The 17491-nt window shown below is 50.2% G+C and overlaps 7 protein-coding genes across 7 annotated transcripts; 4 read left to right on the top strand and 3 right to left on the bottom strand.

Moving 5' to 3' along the window:
- Positions 1 to 259: 259 nt before the first annotated feature.
- Positions 260 to 973, bottom strand: VTN77DRAFT_2362 (uncharacterized protein; the record flags this gene model as incomplete). The annotated part of the gene is made up of 1 exon (XM_069418193.1): positions 260 to 973. One exon carries the CDS (start codon positions 971 to 973, stop codon positions 260 to 262), a length of 714 nt encoding a protein of 237 aa, XP_069279260.1.
- Positions 974 to 3549: 2576 nt separating this feature from the next.
- Positions 3550 to 5034, top strand: VTN77DRAFT_2361 (uncharacterized protein; the record flags this gene model as incomplete). The annotated part of the gene is made up of 2 exons (XM_069418192.1): positions 3550 to 3638; positions 3789 to 5034. The coding sequence occupies 2 exons, from the start codon at positions 3550 to 3552 to the stop codon at positions 5032 to 5034; spliced, it is 1335 nt and encodes a 444-aa protein (XP_069279259.1).
- Positions 5035 to 5634: 600 nt separating this feature from the next.
- VTN77DRAFT_2360 (mitochondrial 37S ribosomal protein uS19m) lies at positions 5635 to 6239 on the top strand (the record flags this gene model as incomplete). Its single annotated transcript, XM_069418191.1, has 4 exons — positions 5635 to 5677; positions 5761 to 5776; positions 5904 to 6086; positions 6197 to 6239. The coding sequence occupies 4 exons, from the start codon at positions 5635 to 5637 to the stop codon at positions 6237 to 6239; spliced, it is 285 nt and encodes a 94-aa protein (XP_069279258.1).
- A 1132-nt stretch (positions 6240 to 7371) lies between these two features.
- VTN77DRAFT_2359 (uncharacterized protein) lies at positions 7372 to 8409 on the bottom strand (the record flags this gene model as incomplete). The annotated part of the gene is made up of 2 exons (XM_069418189.1): positions 7372 to 7845; positions 7957 to 8409. The coding sequence occupies 2 exons, from the start codon at positions 8407 to 8409 to the stop codon at positions 7372 to 7374; spliced, it is 927 nt and encodes a 308-aa protein (XP_069279257.1).
- Positions 8410 to 9035: 626 nt separating this feature from the next.
- Positions 9036 to 11629, bottom strand: VTN77DRAFT_2358 (uncharacterized protein; the record flags this gene model as incomplete). Its single annotated transcript, XM_069418188.1, has 4 exons — positions 9036 to 10259; positions 10314 to 10970; positions 11036 to 11439; positions 11554 to 11629. 4 exons carry the CDS (start codon positions 11627 to 11629, stop codon positions 9036 to 9038), a joined length of 2361 nt encoding a protein of 786 aa, XP_069279256.1.
- Positions 11630 to 12982: 1353 nt separating this feature from the next.
- On the top strand, positions 12983 to 14659 carry VTN77DRAFT_2357 (uncharacterized protein; the record flags this gene model as incomplete). Its single annotated transcript, XM_069418187.1, has 1 exon — positions 12983 to 14659. The coding sequence occupies one exon, from the start codon at positions 12983 to 12985 to the stop codon at positions 14657 to 14659; it is 1677 nt and encodes a 558-aa protein (XP_069279255.1).
- An 832-nt stretch (positions 14660 to 15491) lies between these two features.
- On the top strand, positions 15492 to 17300 carry VTN77DRAFT_2356 (uncharacterized protein; the record flags this gene model as incomplete). The annotated part of the gene is made up of 1 exon (XM_069418186.1): positions 15492 to 17300. One exon carries the CDS (start codon positions 15492 to 15494, stop codon positions 17298 to 17300), a length of 1809 nt encoding a protein of 602 aa, XP_069279254.1.
- Between the last annotated feature and the right edge of the window lie 191 nt (positions 17301 to 17491).

The raw sequence follows: 17491 nt of genomic DNA, 5'->3' as shown, positions 1-17491 counted from the left end.
CCATTCTATGCTCAGGCTTTTTTTTTTAGATGATAAGCAGGCAGTTTTCTTCCTGGCCTGTACCGGCCGAGATCAATTGGATTCATTATCTAATCATTCTAATCATATCGGCCATGATAGTCCGCTAGAAATGAAATGGGTTGCAAACTAGAAAGATGTCCAATCGCGTGAATGAATGAAAGACTCTGCTTCACATGTTCCCATTCGCCAAGACTGTGTATCTCACGTGGACACATTCCGCATGAGGCCAAGGGCTTACTTAGTCTTCATCTTCATCATCTTCTTCTTTCTCCACATTACGTCCATCCACTTCCCCTTCCTCAGCTTTCTTCTTCCCTTTGTCTTCCGTCTCCTCATCTTCTGCACCCTTGGCCTTTTTATCACGAGGCTTCTTCCACCCAATCATCAGATCATTCACCAGGATTGTGTAGATAGCGCAGTACGCGGAGAAGACCTCGTCGAAGAAGTAGAGGCCACAATTGAGCCGCCACACCGAGGTGGTCACCTTCATCCCCGGATAGCAGAATCCGAGCAGGTCTTCTTCAACGAGGAACTCGAACTCCGTGGAACGGAGAAGGTCGGTCCATTTCTGCTCCCATTCAGCGCTCTCCTCGGGACTGAGGTCGATCTGTGGCCGGGCGGGGTCCCGGTATGGTTTCGCGCGCAGCTTGCCTACCGGACGGAGGTCGGGCGCTTGGCTGTGGTAGAAGGCACGGAGTGAGTTGTCGGGAAGAACCACCTCCGTGACTTCGAACCCGTCGATGTCCTCGATGCAGACGGCGCGCAGTTCGTTCTTTTTGCTCAGGTCGCGGAACTGAGTGGCCTGTTCGTCTGATCCCGCACCAGCCAGGGCAAACTTGACCACTTTCCGCGCGATGGCGCTGGTCATCCGGGGGGACTGGCTCTTTTCATTGACCCACTGGCTCCCGTCGTTGTCTGCCTTCGGGTCGAAGAAGTACCCTCCAAAAAGCATCGAGCAGGCTTTGTTGAAGTCCCCTGGTCCCTGGGAAACGAAGCGCTGGTTGTCCCAGAGCTGCTTTGTGGCAATGTCGCAGGAGACACGCGCGGCATTGATGTTGTCCTTGTACTCGGGGCATACGTCGTGGTAGAGGAGATAGTTCAGGAAATTCTTGATCGTGACCGTGGCCAGTTTGATCGTCTTCTCGCTATCGGGGTTGAAGTAATCTGGAAAATAAGAGGTCCTCAGAAGGAAGCGGTGTTAGTGGATAGACGAATTGTATGTGTAGACAGCAACAGCAACTCACAGAAACCCTCGCACAACAGCATCAAAATCGACCTTCAGATTCAACCGATCGTAGCTGATATTCGTCTGGGACCGCGCCGTCGCGATATTTTCATTGTCCATCTGCTTCATCTCCGCAGCACTGAGACCCCCAAACATCTTGGGTCCCACCTCGACACCACCGTAGATCAAGTACCTGCTAAAGACCTGCATGCGTTCTGTCTCAATTCGACGCTTTGCCTGATACCGGGTGAGCGCTTCCTGGATTCGACTGCACAGCCGTCAGAATACATTCTGGACAATCAGTCAGGGACTTACAAAATGACGGGTCGCTCCCTGTTCAAGAATGTTAGCCAACGTGGTGACTTTCATGAAGAAGACAGATTAGATTCAGCACACACTTTTGGTATATTTCCCGCTCGTAGTCATAGTCATCCGGCGTCATGGGAGCGTCGACGTAGTACTCTTCGAATCCAGTAGGTTTGTCCTATCAGAGTCGAGTTATCAGTTAGATTGACTGTCTATATTGCGTGGAGATTTCCCTCCGTGGAAGACATCATCACGCACCTGGCCACGTTTGCTTTTGGGCTTGCGACTCTTCTTCTTTTTCTTCTTCTTCTGGGACATGTCAAGGGGCAGTTTCTCGGTGGCGTCCGCGTCCTGTTCGGTTGAGTTATTCTCGCGACTCTGCTCGATAGATCCGTCTTCTGACACAAGCTTGCTGGTTCCATCCTCAGATGAAGGCTGGATGGATGGATCCATGGTTGCAGTCGAGGTGCTCTTCTCTGGTTCCATGATGGTCGAGAGAGGAGAGGAGTTGGGAGAGAAGAAGTAGGAAGTAGTAGCTTGGAAGCCTGGGAAGTCGAGCAGTGAGGTGAACTGAATGTCTCATTTATATCCCTGAGAATAGAATAAGGGAGAACCAGATAATTCAGGACGGAAGAAACCGTCAAAAGTGAATCGAGCAAGCAAAGCAATGGTGGAAAGCTATGCGTCAAGTATTCACATGAGCTCTGTGACTTCTGAGGCGTCAGTCACCTGGCTCTTTCCCATTCTTCAGACTTTGATTGAACCATTGATTCTGGACATTCACTGAAGCTGAGAACAGGATGCATTCTGATTCCTTCAATAATGAACAACCAGCCTGAACTGCAACTGCATGACGGACGCTACGGGCAATTGCAGCTGGACGTAGGCAAACAAACGCATTACTCGAAAAGGCAGTGACGGATCAAACGAAAAGCAGAACCGAATCAGCTAGAAAACATGTAGTTATCCTCCATCAGACCCTTTCATGTTGAAGACACTGTCATTGAAGACAGTTCCATATTGAAGACACTGATATTGAGAGACACATCCTCAAATTGGTCGAAACTCCACTCCTTATCAGCCAGCGCGGATGATCCCATTTTCAGCCCGCTGTTAGCTCCGACTAAGAGCGAAGATCGCCGCCCGCATATTAAATTAAATTTAGGTTGAAACGTGGAACTTAGCAGACGTCAGGCGTTGATTGGGGATCGTCAACGTTTCAGATCGTTGTCAATAGCTGCTAATGGTAATTGAAACTTATTTAGTAGACAAGAGAGACACATATGTCGGAAAACTAAGGATACCAGGAAATTGATGATGGTTTGTTGGTGATGGAGTTGTGACTGATGACGGCTTCCAGTTTCGTAACTATAGGCGTAACTATAGGCTTAGATGTACTCCGTATGTACAAGTACATCCATAGAACTGTTCTCCAGTAGAATTGGTCCATGCCGCCTGATGGTGTGCATTTATTTAATCTTGACCACTGCAGAATGACGTGAGGCGCCCGTGGATCGTTCGCGGACTTGCTGGCTTACCAATTGAAATTGTCCTTGTCCCGCACGCTGCTACCCGCTCCTCCTCCTGCGACTCGCCAGCAATCTGAAAGCCTGGTTATTAAATTGACGATCCTGTCGATTACTGACTCTTCTTCCCGTCATCCTGCGAACTGAACACTGTCTACCCTGCCTGCTCTCTCCGTCAAACAAACACCGTCACAACGCTGGCTAGTAAGGTGTCTCGTGCCCGCCTGCTTTATCTATGGCGGATGCAGCCAACCTTTAGGGAATCGTGATCCTGACCTGACAGGCCATGTCACTCCCATAAATTCTCCGCTCTCCCCCCGCCGTCTGTGGTAGCTTGCATCTGATCTCGTTTGTCTTGCCTGGCATTGGGTCTCCGTTGCGCTGCGCGGTTGACTCCCCCACGGGATGCCGTCATAACTTTGCAGCTTCGTCAAGACATTCTGCTCTGATCACCGTCGACTCCTTGCAATCATGCCGTCCTCCTCGAGATCCGATAGCCTCAAGGCCCAGAACCTCGATAGCGACAGTTTCACCGCGTTCGACCACGCCGCTGCTGGGCAGTAAGTCTCCCTTGTTCTGTCGTCTTCCACCGTGTTCCGGAGTTCCATTCTCCACCATGCCCGAGCCAGCTTCCACCCTGCGACGATTGCTGTCATCGATGCAGTGTCTACGCATCTGAACATCTGCTAACTAATGGATTGCCTCGCCAGTGACGGAGTTCGTTGTCATTCCTCCGGGTCCTTCATCGCGAAACCATGTACGCCCGAGGAGATCGCTTTTTACGAATCCGCCAGAGCCTACCATCCCAGATTCCAGAAATTTATGCCAACCTATATCGGGACATTGAAACTCTCATCCACCGATCAACAGCAACCGCTTGCGCTGGCTGCTGCTGAGCATGGCGCTGTCGTGCTGCCCACTTCTGAGACATCGTCCGCAACAGATACCCCAACCACTGCGGAGGTCCCCACGCAAAACGCCGTCCTGCAGCAGGAGGTGCCTTGGACTCCCTCTGGAGGACGCAAGCTCGATACTGGTCTTGCAATTGTGCTGGAGAATGTTGCGTCGGGCTTCAGACGACCAAACGTTTTAGATGTCAAGCTAGGTGCCCGGCTATGGGCTGATGACGCACCTCCGGCGAAGCGCACAAAATTGGATGCAGTCTCCAAAGAGACGACCAGTTCTACGTTGGGTTTCCGTATCGCAGGAATGAAAGTGTGGATCGGCGACAAGGAATCGAATACCCAGGGCGATGGCGCGGAGTATACTGATCCCTACATGACCAAATATGAAGGCTCAGAGGGACACAAAGGACAGGTCATCGAAAAGAATGGCTACAGACGCTACGACAAATGGTACGGACGCTCTTTCACTGCAGAGAACGTTAAACAAGGGTTTGAAACCTTTCTGGCGGGAGCCAAAGCTGGTAAGGTAGATCGCTCGAAATTGATAGCACGAAGACTGGCCGAGGAACTTCGACATGTCCAGTCCGTTCTCGAATCGGAAGAGAGCCGGATGTACTCGTCAAGCGTGTTGATCATATATGAGGGGGACCCCGATGCATTAGAGGAGGCGCTCGAGGAGGAGAAGAAAAGAAAGGAGATGAAAGAGAATTCACCTGAGCCCGAAGATGAGGACGATGAGAAGGAGATCTTCAATCCACCGGCAGGCTTCGAATTGGTAGATGTCAAAGTCGGAGACGAGGCACTGGCCGCCGCCCAAGGTAGTCTGAAGCTCGACATGGGCTCCCAATCGATCCCGCTTCCAGGGGATGCCGAGGAAGGGTACGAAGAGGAGGAAGAGTGTGAAGAGGAGGAGGAGCCTAGCAAAGTCCATGACCTGCGGCTGATTGACTTTGCGCATGCGAGCTGGACTCCGGGGCAAGGTCCGGATGAGAATGCATTGAAGGGGGTACGAAGCTTGCTCAAGATTATGGAGGAGCTAGCTGAGAAATGAAATAAGAAATAATATCGGAAATATTTAATACTAGGAAGTAATATCTTCTGGGGGTTGATTGAGAGGTTACAACTCTATCCAAGGTCGCTGGCGCCCTTTGGATTCAAAGCTCAGAGCGATGTCATGTATTAAATATGTATTTTTTTTCTAATGGAGAAGTTTGAGTGGTTCATGTAACAGAAGAAATTTATCAATTATATTTCCAGAATGATATTGGGGATGCGTGTCGGAGTCGGGTGGATGTGCTGGAGAAATCTGGATATGTCTACTGCAAGACGAGAGGAGAGACAGTACAGTACACTGCCATTCAGCACTCTCAGATAAGAACATTTGAACCTGTCTAAACCTTAGGCATATTAATCTTTTTTTTTCGAGGCTACCACCAGCAAATGCCACTGTTCGTGTTGGTAGTATAACTAGTTAGTTATACCAAGGTAGAATGCTTATGTAAGTCTCACGGAAGAGCCTTCGCTCCGGCGGACATTGATCGAATCGCCGGCCAAGTGACCTTTGACGGTTCGACCTTTCGACTGACTATAGTCAAGACTGCAACTGCGATTGCGATAAGGCATTGACGTGACGCTATCGTCAATCGTCAAGATGTTTCCCACGCGGCAGCTTCTGGGCAGGTCTGTATGGAAGGGTAAGCTATGTCCCTCCATTCATTGAAGACAAAAGACTTAACCTGGCTGTTCATCCATTGACTGACTGACTGATTCCATGCAGGTCCCAATATCGTCCCGTACGTCCCATCTGTCCCGTCCATCTTATCCCAGCGAATTCATCTCATCTCATCCCTAAATAAACCACCGCAATTTCGCAATCTTCTTCTTTGGACGACATTGACTACTAACACTGGTTTTTTCCAGTCTCCCCCTCCCAAAACAAATGCCCCCTCCCCCCGGCACGCCAGCAATCAAGACGCAGGCGCGCGCAGCAACCATCCTCCCGAACTTCGTCGGCTTGCGGTTCGCGGTGCACAACGGGAAGATCTATCAGGAGATTCAGATTACGGAGGATATGGTGGGGCGGAAGTTGGGTGAATTCGTGCCGTACGTGCTGTCTCTTTTTTTTTTCCATATACCTGTGATAAGTGGTTTTTATGAGTTTCTTGGGAAGGGGCAGTGTCTTACTGACTGAATGGGTGTGTGTGTATATGCAGGACTCGCAAGCGCTTCACGTATAAGCAGTCGAAGAACAAATAAATAAATGAAATGAAAGTCTACTATACCTACCCGCATACCTAGACGGTTCCGGTTCGGTTTTTTTCTTTTTTTTTTGTCGATGAAATGAAATTCGTTTCTCCACGTTACCCTTGTACAACAACACATTGTCTACGATTCCGAAATATACTTAGGTTAGGTTAGGTTAGGGGGAAAGGGAGGGGTTTTTTTTCTGAAAATGAAATGGAATGAAAATGGAATGGAACGAATCTGAACGGAAATAATATGGTTGGTATAGCGGAGAGAAGAATATTTATTATTATTATTCCTCCCTACCAGACAGCGAGTGCTCAAAGCGTCCGCCGTTTTCAAAACTTACTTACCCCCGGGAGCGGAGTTTTACTGGTCTGGACTATTTTACTTTATCACTATGTCATTACTGATTTATTATTTTTTTTTTTAATTTCTTGTTTCTTCTCCTGTGTATAAACATGCCATACCATACCAATCAAAGTCCTTACCAATTGAATTCCTCGATATGACTCCGATAAAGCATTAGCTGTATAGCATAACTTTTATCTGTCTGATTTATATCATTTTTGAAGACATTGGGTATAATTCTTTTCTTTTTTCTTTTTTCCCTAAAAATAAGAGGAAAGGAGGGTTCACGGGGTTCACAGTCTTCATTATATTATCTCTTTCTTCACGTGCTGTGTGTCTGTGTTTGTGTTTCTTATTGCCTAACGCCGATTTAGCAATCAAGTCAAGGTATTTTAATTGATTCTTTCGCCCTAATCCACCCCTCCTGTGACTGTGACCTGCATGTGTGCATTGCATTGCATTACATTCCATTGATCCATCCATCCGGTACGCCTGCAAAGAAAAGAAAAGAAAAGATCCCCAGAAAAAAAATAAAAGATAGACAGACAGACAGACAAATAGATAACCCACGTTTCCGAATTAACCGCCTTCCTTCCTTCAGCTGATGAATGATAAACAACAGGATAAACGAGCTGTTTTTGCAGCAGTTTCCGTTTCGTAGATCCACCAGAGCGATAAAAAGAAGAAAGAAAAGAAGAACCTTGTAAAGCGTATTATACAAGGCTACAAGCCAAGGAACAAATTTCGAGGAAGTACCTCGTACGGCGACAGCAAGCGCATACGCAGGCTTAGGCTAACGATAGAATTCCCCCCTCTTGACGCTGACGCCGTACTCGGCGACGGCCATGCCCAAGTCTTCCATCGTCAGGACGGTGCGTCCCTGTCCGGAGCCGCCCTGTCCTCCACCACCGAACCCCGGCCGCTGGATGCCCAGATGCGTGTTCGACGCGCCGCTCTTGCCCTTGCCCGTTGCGTCTGCACCAGGTCCGCCAGCGCCTGCAGCACCGGCCGCTCCGGCGAGGTTGCTCGAGCTGGGCATGTTCAGGCCCGCGGCAGCGTTCAGCCCGCTCATGGGGTTGTTGGCGCTCGAACTATTCGACGCGCGGATCCGCGAGTACTGGTAGGCGTCTGCTGCGATGTCGGCGATGAACTTCTGCGTCGCCAGTGCCAGAAGTCGTGCGAGATGGGGTGGGGTCTGGTTCGGGCCGTTGCCTGGTGGTGGGAGGCCGGCTACGGTCAAGTAATGGGCTGTCACGGCGTCGGGGATCTGATGCAGAAGATGGTGGTCAGCTGTTGTTTACCCGAGAATAATGACAATGCAGGAAGACCGTTTAGGATCATAGGAGCGAAAAAAAAAAGGATAGAAAAGGGGACATACAATCGGCGCATATTCATCCATCTTCCCCAGAAACTCCCGCAAGCTGCTCTCCTTCTTCGTTGGCGGTGCCACAGGGACAGAGGCAGGGACCACCCCAGGAATTCCTGGCGCAATCGTTGCAGCTGGCTCAGCAGTACCTGCCGTGGTGGTCGTTGTCCCGTTCTGGCCACTGGCACCGGGAGCAGCGTTCTCGCCTGCAGCAGTCATATTGATGTCGTTCTCGACAGCGGCATCGATATCATCACCTCCCACAGTGTCGGTTTCACCTACAGCAGGCCCCCCTTCTGTCGTCGTTGACACAGAGGCTGGAGGAGGCTCTACAGCAGTAGTTGTTGATAATGATGATGGCGGTGGTTCTTGTGACTGTGCTTGTGATTGTGATGGCTGTGACTGCTGTGATGAGGCAGCTAGCGGGGACTGCTGCTGCTGTGACAACGATGACAGGTCGGCCATGGTGGCGGCCAGATGCAGACGCGTAAAATCTGCCCAGACTCTGCTTGATTCGTTCAAACGGCCTGTTAGGTACAGTACAGTACACACTGGTTAGGCAGGTATGTACCTTGTACGCGGTACTACCTTGCTGACTGCCTAGTTTAGGGTGCAGGGTACAAGGAAGAGAAGCCTGAGGTTCCAGCTTCAGTTGGTACTCTACCGTCAACTCATCACTGGCGGAGCGGAACGTCGCTCTCTGTCCGGTCTTGGCACTGCTGCGACCAGCGACTCAAGTTACGACAATCATGCTATTTAGTTAATTTTAATTAATGATACTTCACTAGAACAGTTAACTAACTTTCAGATCAGGCTCCTGGAAGGATAAATTCATTTGGTAAAATTACTAACTGTCTGATACAAGCATCAATCTGCATCGCTACCATGCAAAACAATTTCAGATAATACAAAACACCGCGTCAGCAAGAATGAGATATCCCTATCCCTCAAGTTCAGTTGAACCCCTGCCTGCCATGTTCGAAAAGAAAAAGAATAATCAGATGCAGCGATAAAATAGGTCCATATCAAATAATGAAGACAATGTAAGAGAAGACAATGTAAGAGCATGTATGGTACAGACGACCGCCGGGCTACTGCCCCGACATTGGGATATCTTGAGCATGTTGCTGTTGCTGACCCTGCTGGAGCTCCTGACTAAGGGTCTGCATCAGCTTCTGCTCGGTCTGATCCGGCGTGGCTTGGTTCGAGTTCTGGGATTGAGGCATACTGGGCGAGGCCGACGCGTTGTTCGCAGGGTTGTTCGCAGATGCCAACTGCGCCCCAGCCCCAGCAAGTGCCATCATCCCCTCGATCCCTTCCACATGAGACTTGTCCTCTTCGGCACGCTTCTTCTCACGCTCGCGCGCCTCGTTCTTGGCGGCCTGCGCTGGGGCGCGGGTCTTGAGCTCGCCGGTGACAAATTTGAGGTAATATGGCACCTCAATGCCGCTCTTTAAGAAGAACAGCTTCAGATTGCGTGCCTTATCCTTGAGCTGCACCTGGTTGCGGTCTTTCAATGCTTCGCTGATCGTACCGCCGGGCCCGAACATGGCCAGGATCTGGCTCCAATGCGGTCCCTTGACCCGATCCAGACCGGCCATGAGAGCATTCTCCTCCTCCGTCGTCCACGGCCGACGCTGGCTTGGAAGACCAGATCTACGGCTGCTCGACGAAGACTTCTGCGTCGCTGCCTGCCGCGCCCGCTCATAGAGAACCTGGGTAGGTTGTGACTGCGAGTAATGGGGGACGCCCGGCATATAACCATAGTTGTTGGCAGCAGCATCATTTGTCCTAGGGGCAGGCGAGCCATTATTAGGAGGCGTGTACTGTTGAAAGTTTGGTTGAACTGGAACTGAATTCTGCTGAAAAGTATATTGTGTCGGCTGCGGTTGGTATCCCGGCGGCGTTGGACTCTGTTGGTAGGGTTGATTCATAGGTTGATTCATAGGTTGTTGGGGTGTAGGTTGACCAGGTTGACCAGGTTGACCTGGCTGACCAATCTGCGATGGCATTGGTGTGCTCTGAGCAGACGGCGTAGCCTGCGGGGCTCCTGGTTGAGTCTGCTGCTGTTGCTGTACTTGTTGTTGTTGCTGTTGTTGTTGCTGCTGCTGCTGCGACCGTCTCAGTCCATGACCTTGCAAGGCAATCTGTGCCGCTCTGGCTGCACGCGCAACAAGGTCACCATGCAGGTTACGATCGGAGTGAACCTCGGGAGGTTGTGGAGCAACAGAGAATTGACTTTCCATAGGTGCACCGCCTGGCATTTCCTGACTCTCTCCAGAGATAGACTGGCGTCCCTTGACTGCCTTCCTTGTCTGCTTCGAGTCAGTGGACGAGTCTAGAAGATAACTGGAGCGGCAACACCTCACCTGTGGGCTATTAATGGCATCAAAGTTCTTGCTAATATACGAACTCAAATCCCTCAAGAAATCTTCCCAGTGGTATTTATCCGGTAACGCCTTCATGGCCTCTTCATTGTTGATATCGTTGAGAATGATGTCCCGTCTCGAACGGGCCCGCTTGACAAAATCTGCTTCACTCGGGGCAAGCTGGCGGGTACCAGGACGCTTCGCGAGCAGGCGCTGCTCCAGATCGTCAGGGAAAAGCTCAAAAAGGATTTCCGTTCTCGTGCGGTCTTCCGTGCTGTTCATTGAAGCAATGAAGGCCTGAGTCTTGAGCTCCAGGAAGAGCGCCCCTTGGACTTTGAGAAGACGGCTGCCTTCCGGAACGAACACATCGAGAAAGTGATCGTTCAATTCCGCAAAACTGATCTCCTGTGATCCGAATATGCTGGATACAAAGGACGCCAGGTTGGCTTTCCTAATAATATCGACCTGGGATGGTTCGGTGAGATCCAGTTCGGTTGGCGAAAGGAACGCCTTTTTCGTCGAATAAATTCTCTTTGTGTGATCGAACAAGGAGCGCATCGTCGCGTATGCCTGGCCATTCTCCGAGTCTGGCTCCGAGACGAACGAGGTGATCTCCTGATATGAGGACTTGGCGAGAAGAGAGAGAATTTGAGTGGACTTTTGGAAATCGAGATTGGTCAGTCTTCGACACGCAAGTTAATGATAGATTGTATACCACATACCAGGTTGTCGAGGATCGGCAAGCTCTGGATCTTCAAGTGAGAGCTGGCCTTGACAAAAGTCATGCCCTTCGAAGCTGACTGTCCAGACGCGTCTGCCGACTGTTGCTGCTGCTGCTGACTCGTTGCATATTGTTCTTCCACCCGTTCAGAACGCTCGATAATATTAGAAATAGCTGCCACCTCGGGATCCGTAGCTCCCTCCCCCGAGCCCTGGTTACCGTTTATAGCGTGATGAGATTCATTATTCGTAGGATTCAACGCTGAGGCCAGCTCCCCCTCAATTTGATTGTCTGGAGAGACATCGGTCTCTGGCTTTGGGGCATCGGTACGGCGCTTCTTGTGAGCACGAGGAGACACGGACCCACGGTCATTGTCGAGCGGATGAGTGACTTTTTCGGAAGTGACTATAGCAAAAAAAAATAAGAGTTAGACAGATCTCAGATATAACCTCGATTGCTGCTGCAACAGGTGGTGGGTGTGGGCTGATGAGAGATAAAACGACAGCAAGGCGAACTTACCATTGTTCTCCTGATCAGGCAAAGCCGAGGAAGGCTTCCCGTCAGTAGACACCCTTGAGCCCCTTGTGCTCACCATGATGGATACGTTGGCTGGTCGGGAGGTGATCTGGAGCGTCCAGGATGAGAAATGAGGGCTTAGGGGTAGGGCGCAGGAGTAGGGCTTGGAGGAAGGGTTGACCGCTCGCGGGCTGAGAATTTTTCTCCTGTGACGGAGACTCGCGGCAAGATTGGGCAGTTTCAGCCAATAATGACGGCGCAAATGGCGTGGACGGGTCATGCCTGCCTAACCAATGCGGCATATTGATGCCTGATCCCTGAGGCTCCCACGGCTCCCATCGCTATTGCCTGAGAACATCTCCCAGGCAGGTTCCAAAGACACAGTCGCTGAGAGCTGGTTTGTCGACATCATCGATCAACCATCTACGTGCAAAGTTTGGTTGTATCCTGCTTCTTGGTTTGCCGCAGACTGACGTGATACAGTGTTACTCCGTACATCTGTCCCACTTAGGGTTGTCTGGACCGCCGAGAGTTCTGATTTTCCGCATCTAGCAGGAATGCGGAGAACTTCTATGGGCGCCTCTAAACGTTGTTTTCTCGAGATACATCTTACAGGCGTATTGGCCAGCTTAAACCATGGTTCTCTATAGGTTTGTTGAGCAGACAGCTGTCACCTGTCACCCACCTGAAGCTGGTCACACAGGTGCCCCTTTGTGAGTAACCAGAGTGGATGCATCTCAGATTGTACTTCATCTCAGCCTAGTCAATGTATTCTAGAAGATTACCTGTTTCTTAGACTAATAAAATGCCTTTCGCGTCGATGTACAGGTCTGTTTGGACGTGTATAGCGGTCAGCAGAGTTCGCGAGGATAGACGAGGTGTATCACAGCTGTCAAATGTCTCAGCTGTCAAAATTTGGCCTCATGTCAATCGGCAATGCTTGGGATCCATGGATATTAGGCAGTGGTTAACCTTGGCATTCATGCTGCTGACTGTATAGAGGATTGGCCTTTGATGCCGTCACCAGTATGCTGATCAATACCTATCTGCACTTTCACGGCTTAACACGGGTCAGCGTTCTAGGCAGCCTCGACAGTAAATGGTACAGTAGTATCTCGTATTCCTCAGAATCTCTGTTTTCAACCACTATGTCCAACTGGATCTATGCTTCACATGCAATATTGCTCCTGCAAAAAGATTCTGGTACCGGATTCTGACGGATAGCTGGATCTTGGGTTGTGGTTCCAGGTTATCGCAACTCAATGACTTCGGCCTGACATTTATTTATCATCCATGGTCCTTTCAGATTAACTGGAGTCTATATTTTTCTGATGTTCTCTCATTTTTTCTATCTTGAGACTCCCATATCCTGCATGCTCTCTGCAGCTCGAAGCCTCGTTCAACATCGCTAGCCTGAGAATAAATACCAGCCATGATATTTTCCCGGGTTGTTGTTCCTCTCGCGCTCCAGCTACCGATCTTTGCTGTCGCCGAGGACTTAACAGAGCACATCTGGGCAGTTTTTGCCTTCAATGTCTATGGTGATAGCACTCCAACAGTCCTCCCTCAGGCTAGAACCCTGACGTCGTTGGGAGCACGAAGCTTGTATAATGTCGGGGCTGCTTTCCGAGATCGCTATCTGCTGGGATTGTCCAATGAAACGATTTTGGACACCTGGATCCAGGGGATCTCCCAGTACCGACTGGTGACAGAGGAAGTGAATATATATTCAACTACCGATCAGTTCATTGCGGCGTCGGCACTCGCCTTCATGCAGGGACTCTACCCTCCTCTGGAATCGGCGAATGACACCTACCTGGACGACGACTATCTCTTGGCTCATGGGGTAGTCGTTGATTCCCCGCTGAACGACTACCAGTATCCTCGGATATATACCACTGGCTTCACCGACTCAAACTCGATTGCCGTGGCCGGGCATGTCGACTGCCCTATGTACCGGATTTCCGAACTGCAGTATCAGAGTAGCCCTGAATTTCAGCAAGTCGATGCAGAGTCGACTGGATTCTATGCCTATTTGTATGACATTGCGCTCGCTGGAGTGTTCGACAAGTCTACTGTGGGCTATGCGAATGCCTATAATATCTTCGAATACCTGCAGTACGAATATACACACAATTCAACCCTGCAGGCTCTTCTGTCTCTCTCGGACCTCAAGCGCGCGAAACTGCTTGCAGACCAATATGTTTTTGCGACAAACGGCAACCTCTCCGCTTCAGGTCTTCACGAGAATGATCACATTCGCGCAATCGCAGGAAGAACTTTAACACGGCTTATTCTGAAATCTTTCGAGGCGAACATTGAATCGCAAGGCTCTACCCCTAAGATGACATTGGTATTTGGTAGCTTTGAGCCTGTCGTTGCCCTTGCTGCTTTGGCCCAACTGGCATCTCCAAAGAATCGAAATTTCTACGGGCTTCCGGTACTAGGCGCATCTCTCGCCTTTGAACTGTACAGCCTGGAAGACTCAGCCTCGTTTAGCGACCAATATCCGGACGTTTCAAATCTCCTTGTTCGATTCCTTTTTCGAAACAGCACGTATCCATCTACAGGATTCACATACTACCCCCTCTTCGGTCATGGCCCCAGCCAGATTGCTATCCCGTTTACAGAGTTCGAGTCTCAAATGGCACAATTCTTGCTTCCGTCCACTGAAGCGTGGTGCAATACTTGCAATAGCTCTGCAATATTCTGCGACGGCGTGGTCAGCGAACATACTACGTCCCACAAGAAAGCATTGAGCCCTGCCAGTGCCGGTGCCATTGGCGCCTGTGTCACTTTGGCCACTTTAGCGGCCATTGCAGGCATTGCATGGCTATGTGGCCTCCGAGTCCATCGCAGGCACAAACCTGACATGGGAGGTTTCAAGGGAAGCGACAAGATGGCCAGTGATCACGATCTCAGTTTTAGAAGAGACGGGAAAAATGGGACTACTATCCAAGGCCACGAGCGTACAGGCAGCTGGGCAATGAAGCAGCAAAAATGGGGTGATAGTAGAGGATGTACTGCATCAAACTTGGATGATGATGCAGATGATATCTTGCAGGTGAATCCTTACGCAGAACCAGTGAAGATTCATGAAAGTGTTTGAGGATTTCAACTGGATGGAATGGTATTGTCAAGTCTTCTGTTTCATTAACTAAGCTTCATGGTGTGATTATTTGTCTTTGACTTTGCTGGTTTTATCAAATATGGTGTGAGTAGAAGGAAAGAACAGACAAGGGAATAGCATCTAATAGATATTCCACTCACCCGTCATTGCAATTACATGCACAGCTTTTATTTACAATGGTGCCTAGGCCAAATACGTCCTACACTGGCTGGCTGTTTACTGCCCTCAGATGCGACTGGCACCTTCCTTCTCTGACACAGGGACTTCAACCTTACCGCCACTGTTTTCATCCTAGGAGCCTACCTACCTACCAGTTTTCTTCTGTCCTTACTACTTACCTACCTAGCTGACCTCGACTAATCCATCCAATCTACTTACTGACACCTTTTTTATCGTCTCGACATCAAGATGAAGTATGACATCCCAGCTCTTCTGGCCTTACGCGGGAGTGCTTCGATTGACATAGGCAAATTCAGCATTCACGCGCTCGATAGTAAGTGACGTCTTGCCTCAGAGAGCAGATTGAAGTCGACTAATTTCTGCAGATAACTTGCTAGGCCGACGCAAGACGAATCCAAACGTTCTAGCAGAACGCTCGATCAATCGCTCTTGTGTGCCTGCAGGTGTTTCAGTAACCCAGAACGAAAATCCTCCTGCCGTTCCAGAAGACAAGCTTCAATACCCAAGCCGTCAACCTCGCAATGCACCCCGAAGCACACTGGCACAGGCTGATGCAGGGTTTGCCCAGTTCCTGAAGGAACACACATCCCCCAAACATCACCGGGTTACAGCTGGAGGTCGAATCGTGCCCATGAATCCAGACACGCCAGTTCCGGAATTCAAACCTCCGGCAAAGAAGACCAAAAATGACGATCCTAAGAAAGTGGCAGCGCCAGCAGTGAGTGGGAAGGGCAGGAGAAGAAATACTGCTAGTGGAACAAGTGCCCGCAGCTTTTCTGAATACTCTAATGTCAACTGTACCTCAACTGAAGCCCCTCCTGTGACGCAGGCCACCTCTGGAACAACAACACTATTCACTGTTCCTGATGGGTCTGGATCGCAACAGCCTCCTCAGCACTCAACACCACACCCACTCTCTACATTGATGTCTCCATTCTACCAGCAGCAGCCTCTGTCGTTCGGTTCGAGCACTTACCCGTTTCTTCAACTGAGCCAGACAGGCCAGGAGTACATTCCACTACCAACCAACCTCGCTGCACCACATCAAACTACCACTGACGCACTTTCCTGGTTTCCAAGCACGGCCCAGCCATTTGTCACTCATCGGCATATCGCGCAGTCTCCACCACCACCATTCAATCCATCTCTGGTTGGGATGGGTCCGTCCTTCCCAGTGGCAGCAAACCCAGGAGGATTGATCACAAAAGCAGGAACCACTGATTCACCGTTCCCTGCATCATCGTCATATCCAATCGTGGCCAATCCTGGAAGTTTTGCACCGTACATGGCTATTCCTCTTGCGTCTTATTCACTCCCTCTGTCAGGGCACGTACCGGATCCAGCGACTCAGAGGTCCCTACAGGATGTGACGAAGGAATACGAAACTCTCACCTCTCAGCTGGCAAACCTCGACAGATACATGGCTATACACACCTTCGAGATGGATCCCAACATGAAGAAGACTCTTGTTGAGCAACGAAAGGGACTGGTACGTGACCTGGATGCAGCGCGGCGGTACAAGGAGCATCTTGAGTCTGGTCTTAAACAGCCGAGTCCTGGCGTAGCCGATCCAGAGGCTGCGTCGAACTTCAGATTGCAACCTAACTTCCTCCAATCCTACCCAGGAGATGCCACAAATAATTTTGGCATGACAGCGGCCGCCTGGGTGCCTCCTGTAATGGCAAATAATATCCAATCAGGTTGGACTCCGAACCCACTGGGCGACTTCCAGATATCGGCCCTACCATTCGGCCACGAGGCATTCAACACCAGGGCACCTCTGCAGTTCCCAATGCTGGGATCTCTTCCTCCAATGCCCGATATCGGGAGTTGGGGTGAATACCAACCCAACGTCAGCATCCCATACGGTGACAATATGGCGAAACAGGACTGTCTTGCGACCATGAATCACGCCGGCAGCAAATCGGACATGCCATCATGCAATAACATTCAGGCAAACCAAGTAACAGATGCCAGAGTTCAAAACGATGAAGGGATGAGTGCCGCGCGTTCCGCTCCTCCTGAGATTAGCCGAGTGTATCGCAAGATTGAGGAAGCTGCTAAACGAGGAGAGTCCTTTGAAGGACTCCTTAAGGAGCTTGCGATGATCACGGAACGGTTTATTTCCCGACGCCACACCAGGTGCGATTCCTCGGCAGACGGAGAACGGCTTCATGCGTCTCCAAAGCCCAGCAACAAGGACTCGTTTGGTTTCGGTCCCTCGCAACATTCTGCAAATGGAAAGAATAAAGAGGAGGATCGTCCATCAACCTCAATCATCGTGACCGGGGCAGACGACGTAACAAAGCCGAGGTCGTGCAGAACAGGAACCAGGCTGCGTGCATGTGAGAGCGTACGTTGTCATATGTCTGATGAGGAGGCGGAGGGCGAATGTTCGTGTTGTTCTGATTCATGGGCCACTACTGAAGAAAGAGAGTAAGTACCTCTCCACCTCCCTTTTCTCCAGAGAACGACACTAATGTCAATAGCGAGCGGTGCATCGGACAGGGAATCGAGGAGAGTAGCAAGGACCAAGAGAAGATCGTTCCCAGAGGGATCAAAACTAACAAAAGCGGCAATGTCGCAACGAACATTGACGATACGGCGGAATGGATCCGCAGAGTGAATGAG

Source organism: Rasamsonia byssochlamydoides (assembly GCF_041956645.1).
Source record: "Rasamsonia byssochlamydoides strain NRRL 3658 unplaced genomic scaffold VTN77scaffold_18, whole genome shotgun sequence".
Classification (NCBI taxonomy): Eukaryota; Fungi; Ascomycota; class Eurotiomycetes; order Eurotiales; family Trichocomaceae; genus Rasamsonia; species Rasamsonia byssochlamydoides.
The sequence above is the reverse complement of the archived record's forward strand: the minus strand, read 5'-3'. Positions and strand labels throughout refer to the sequence as shown.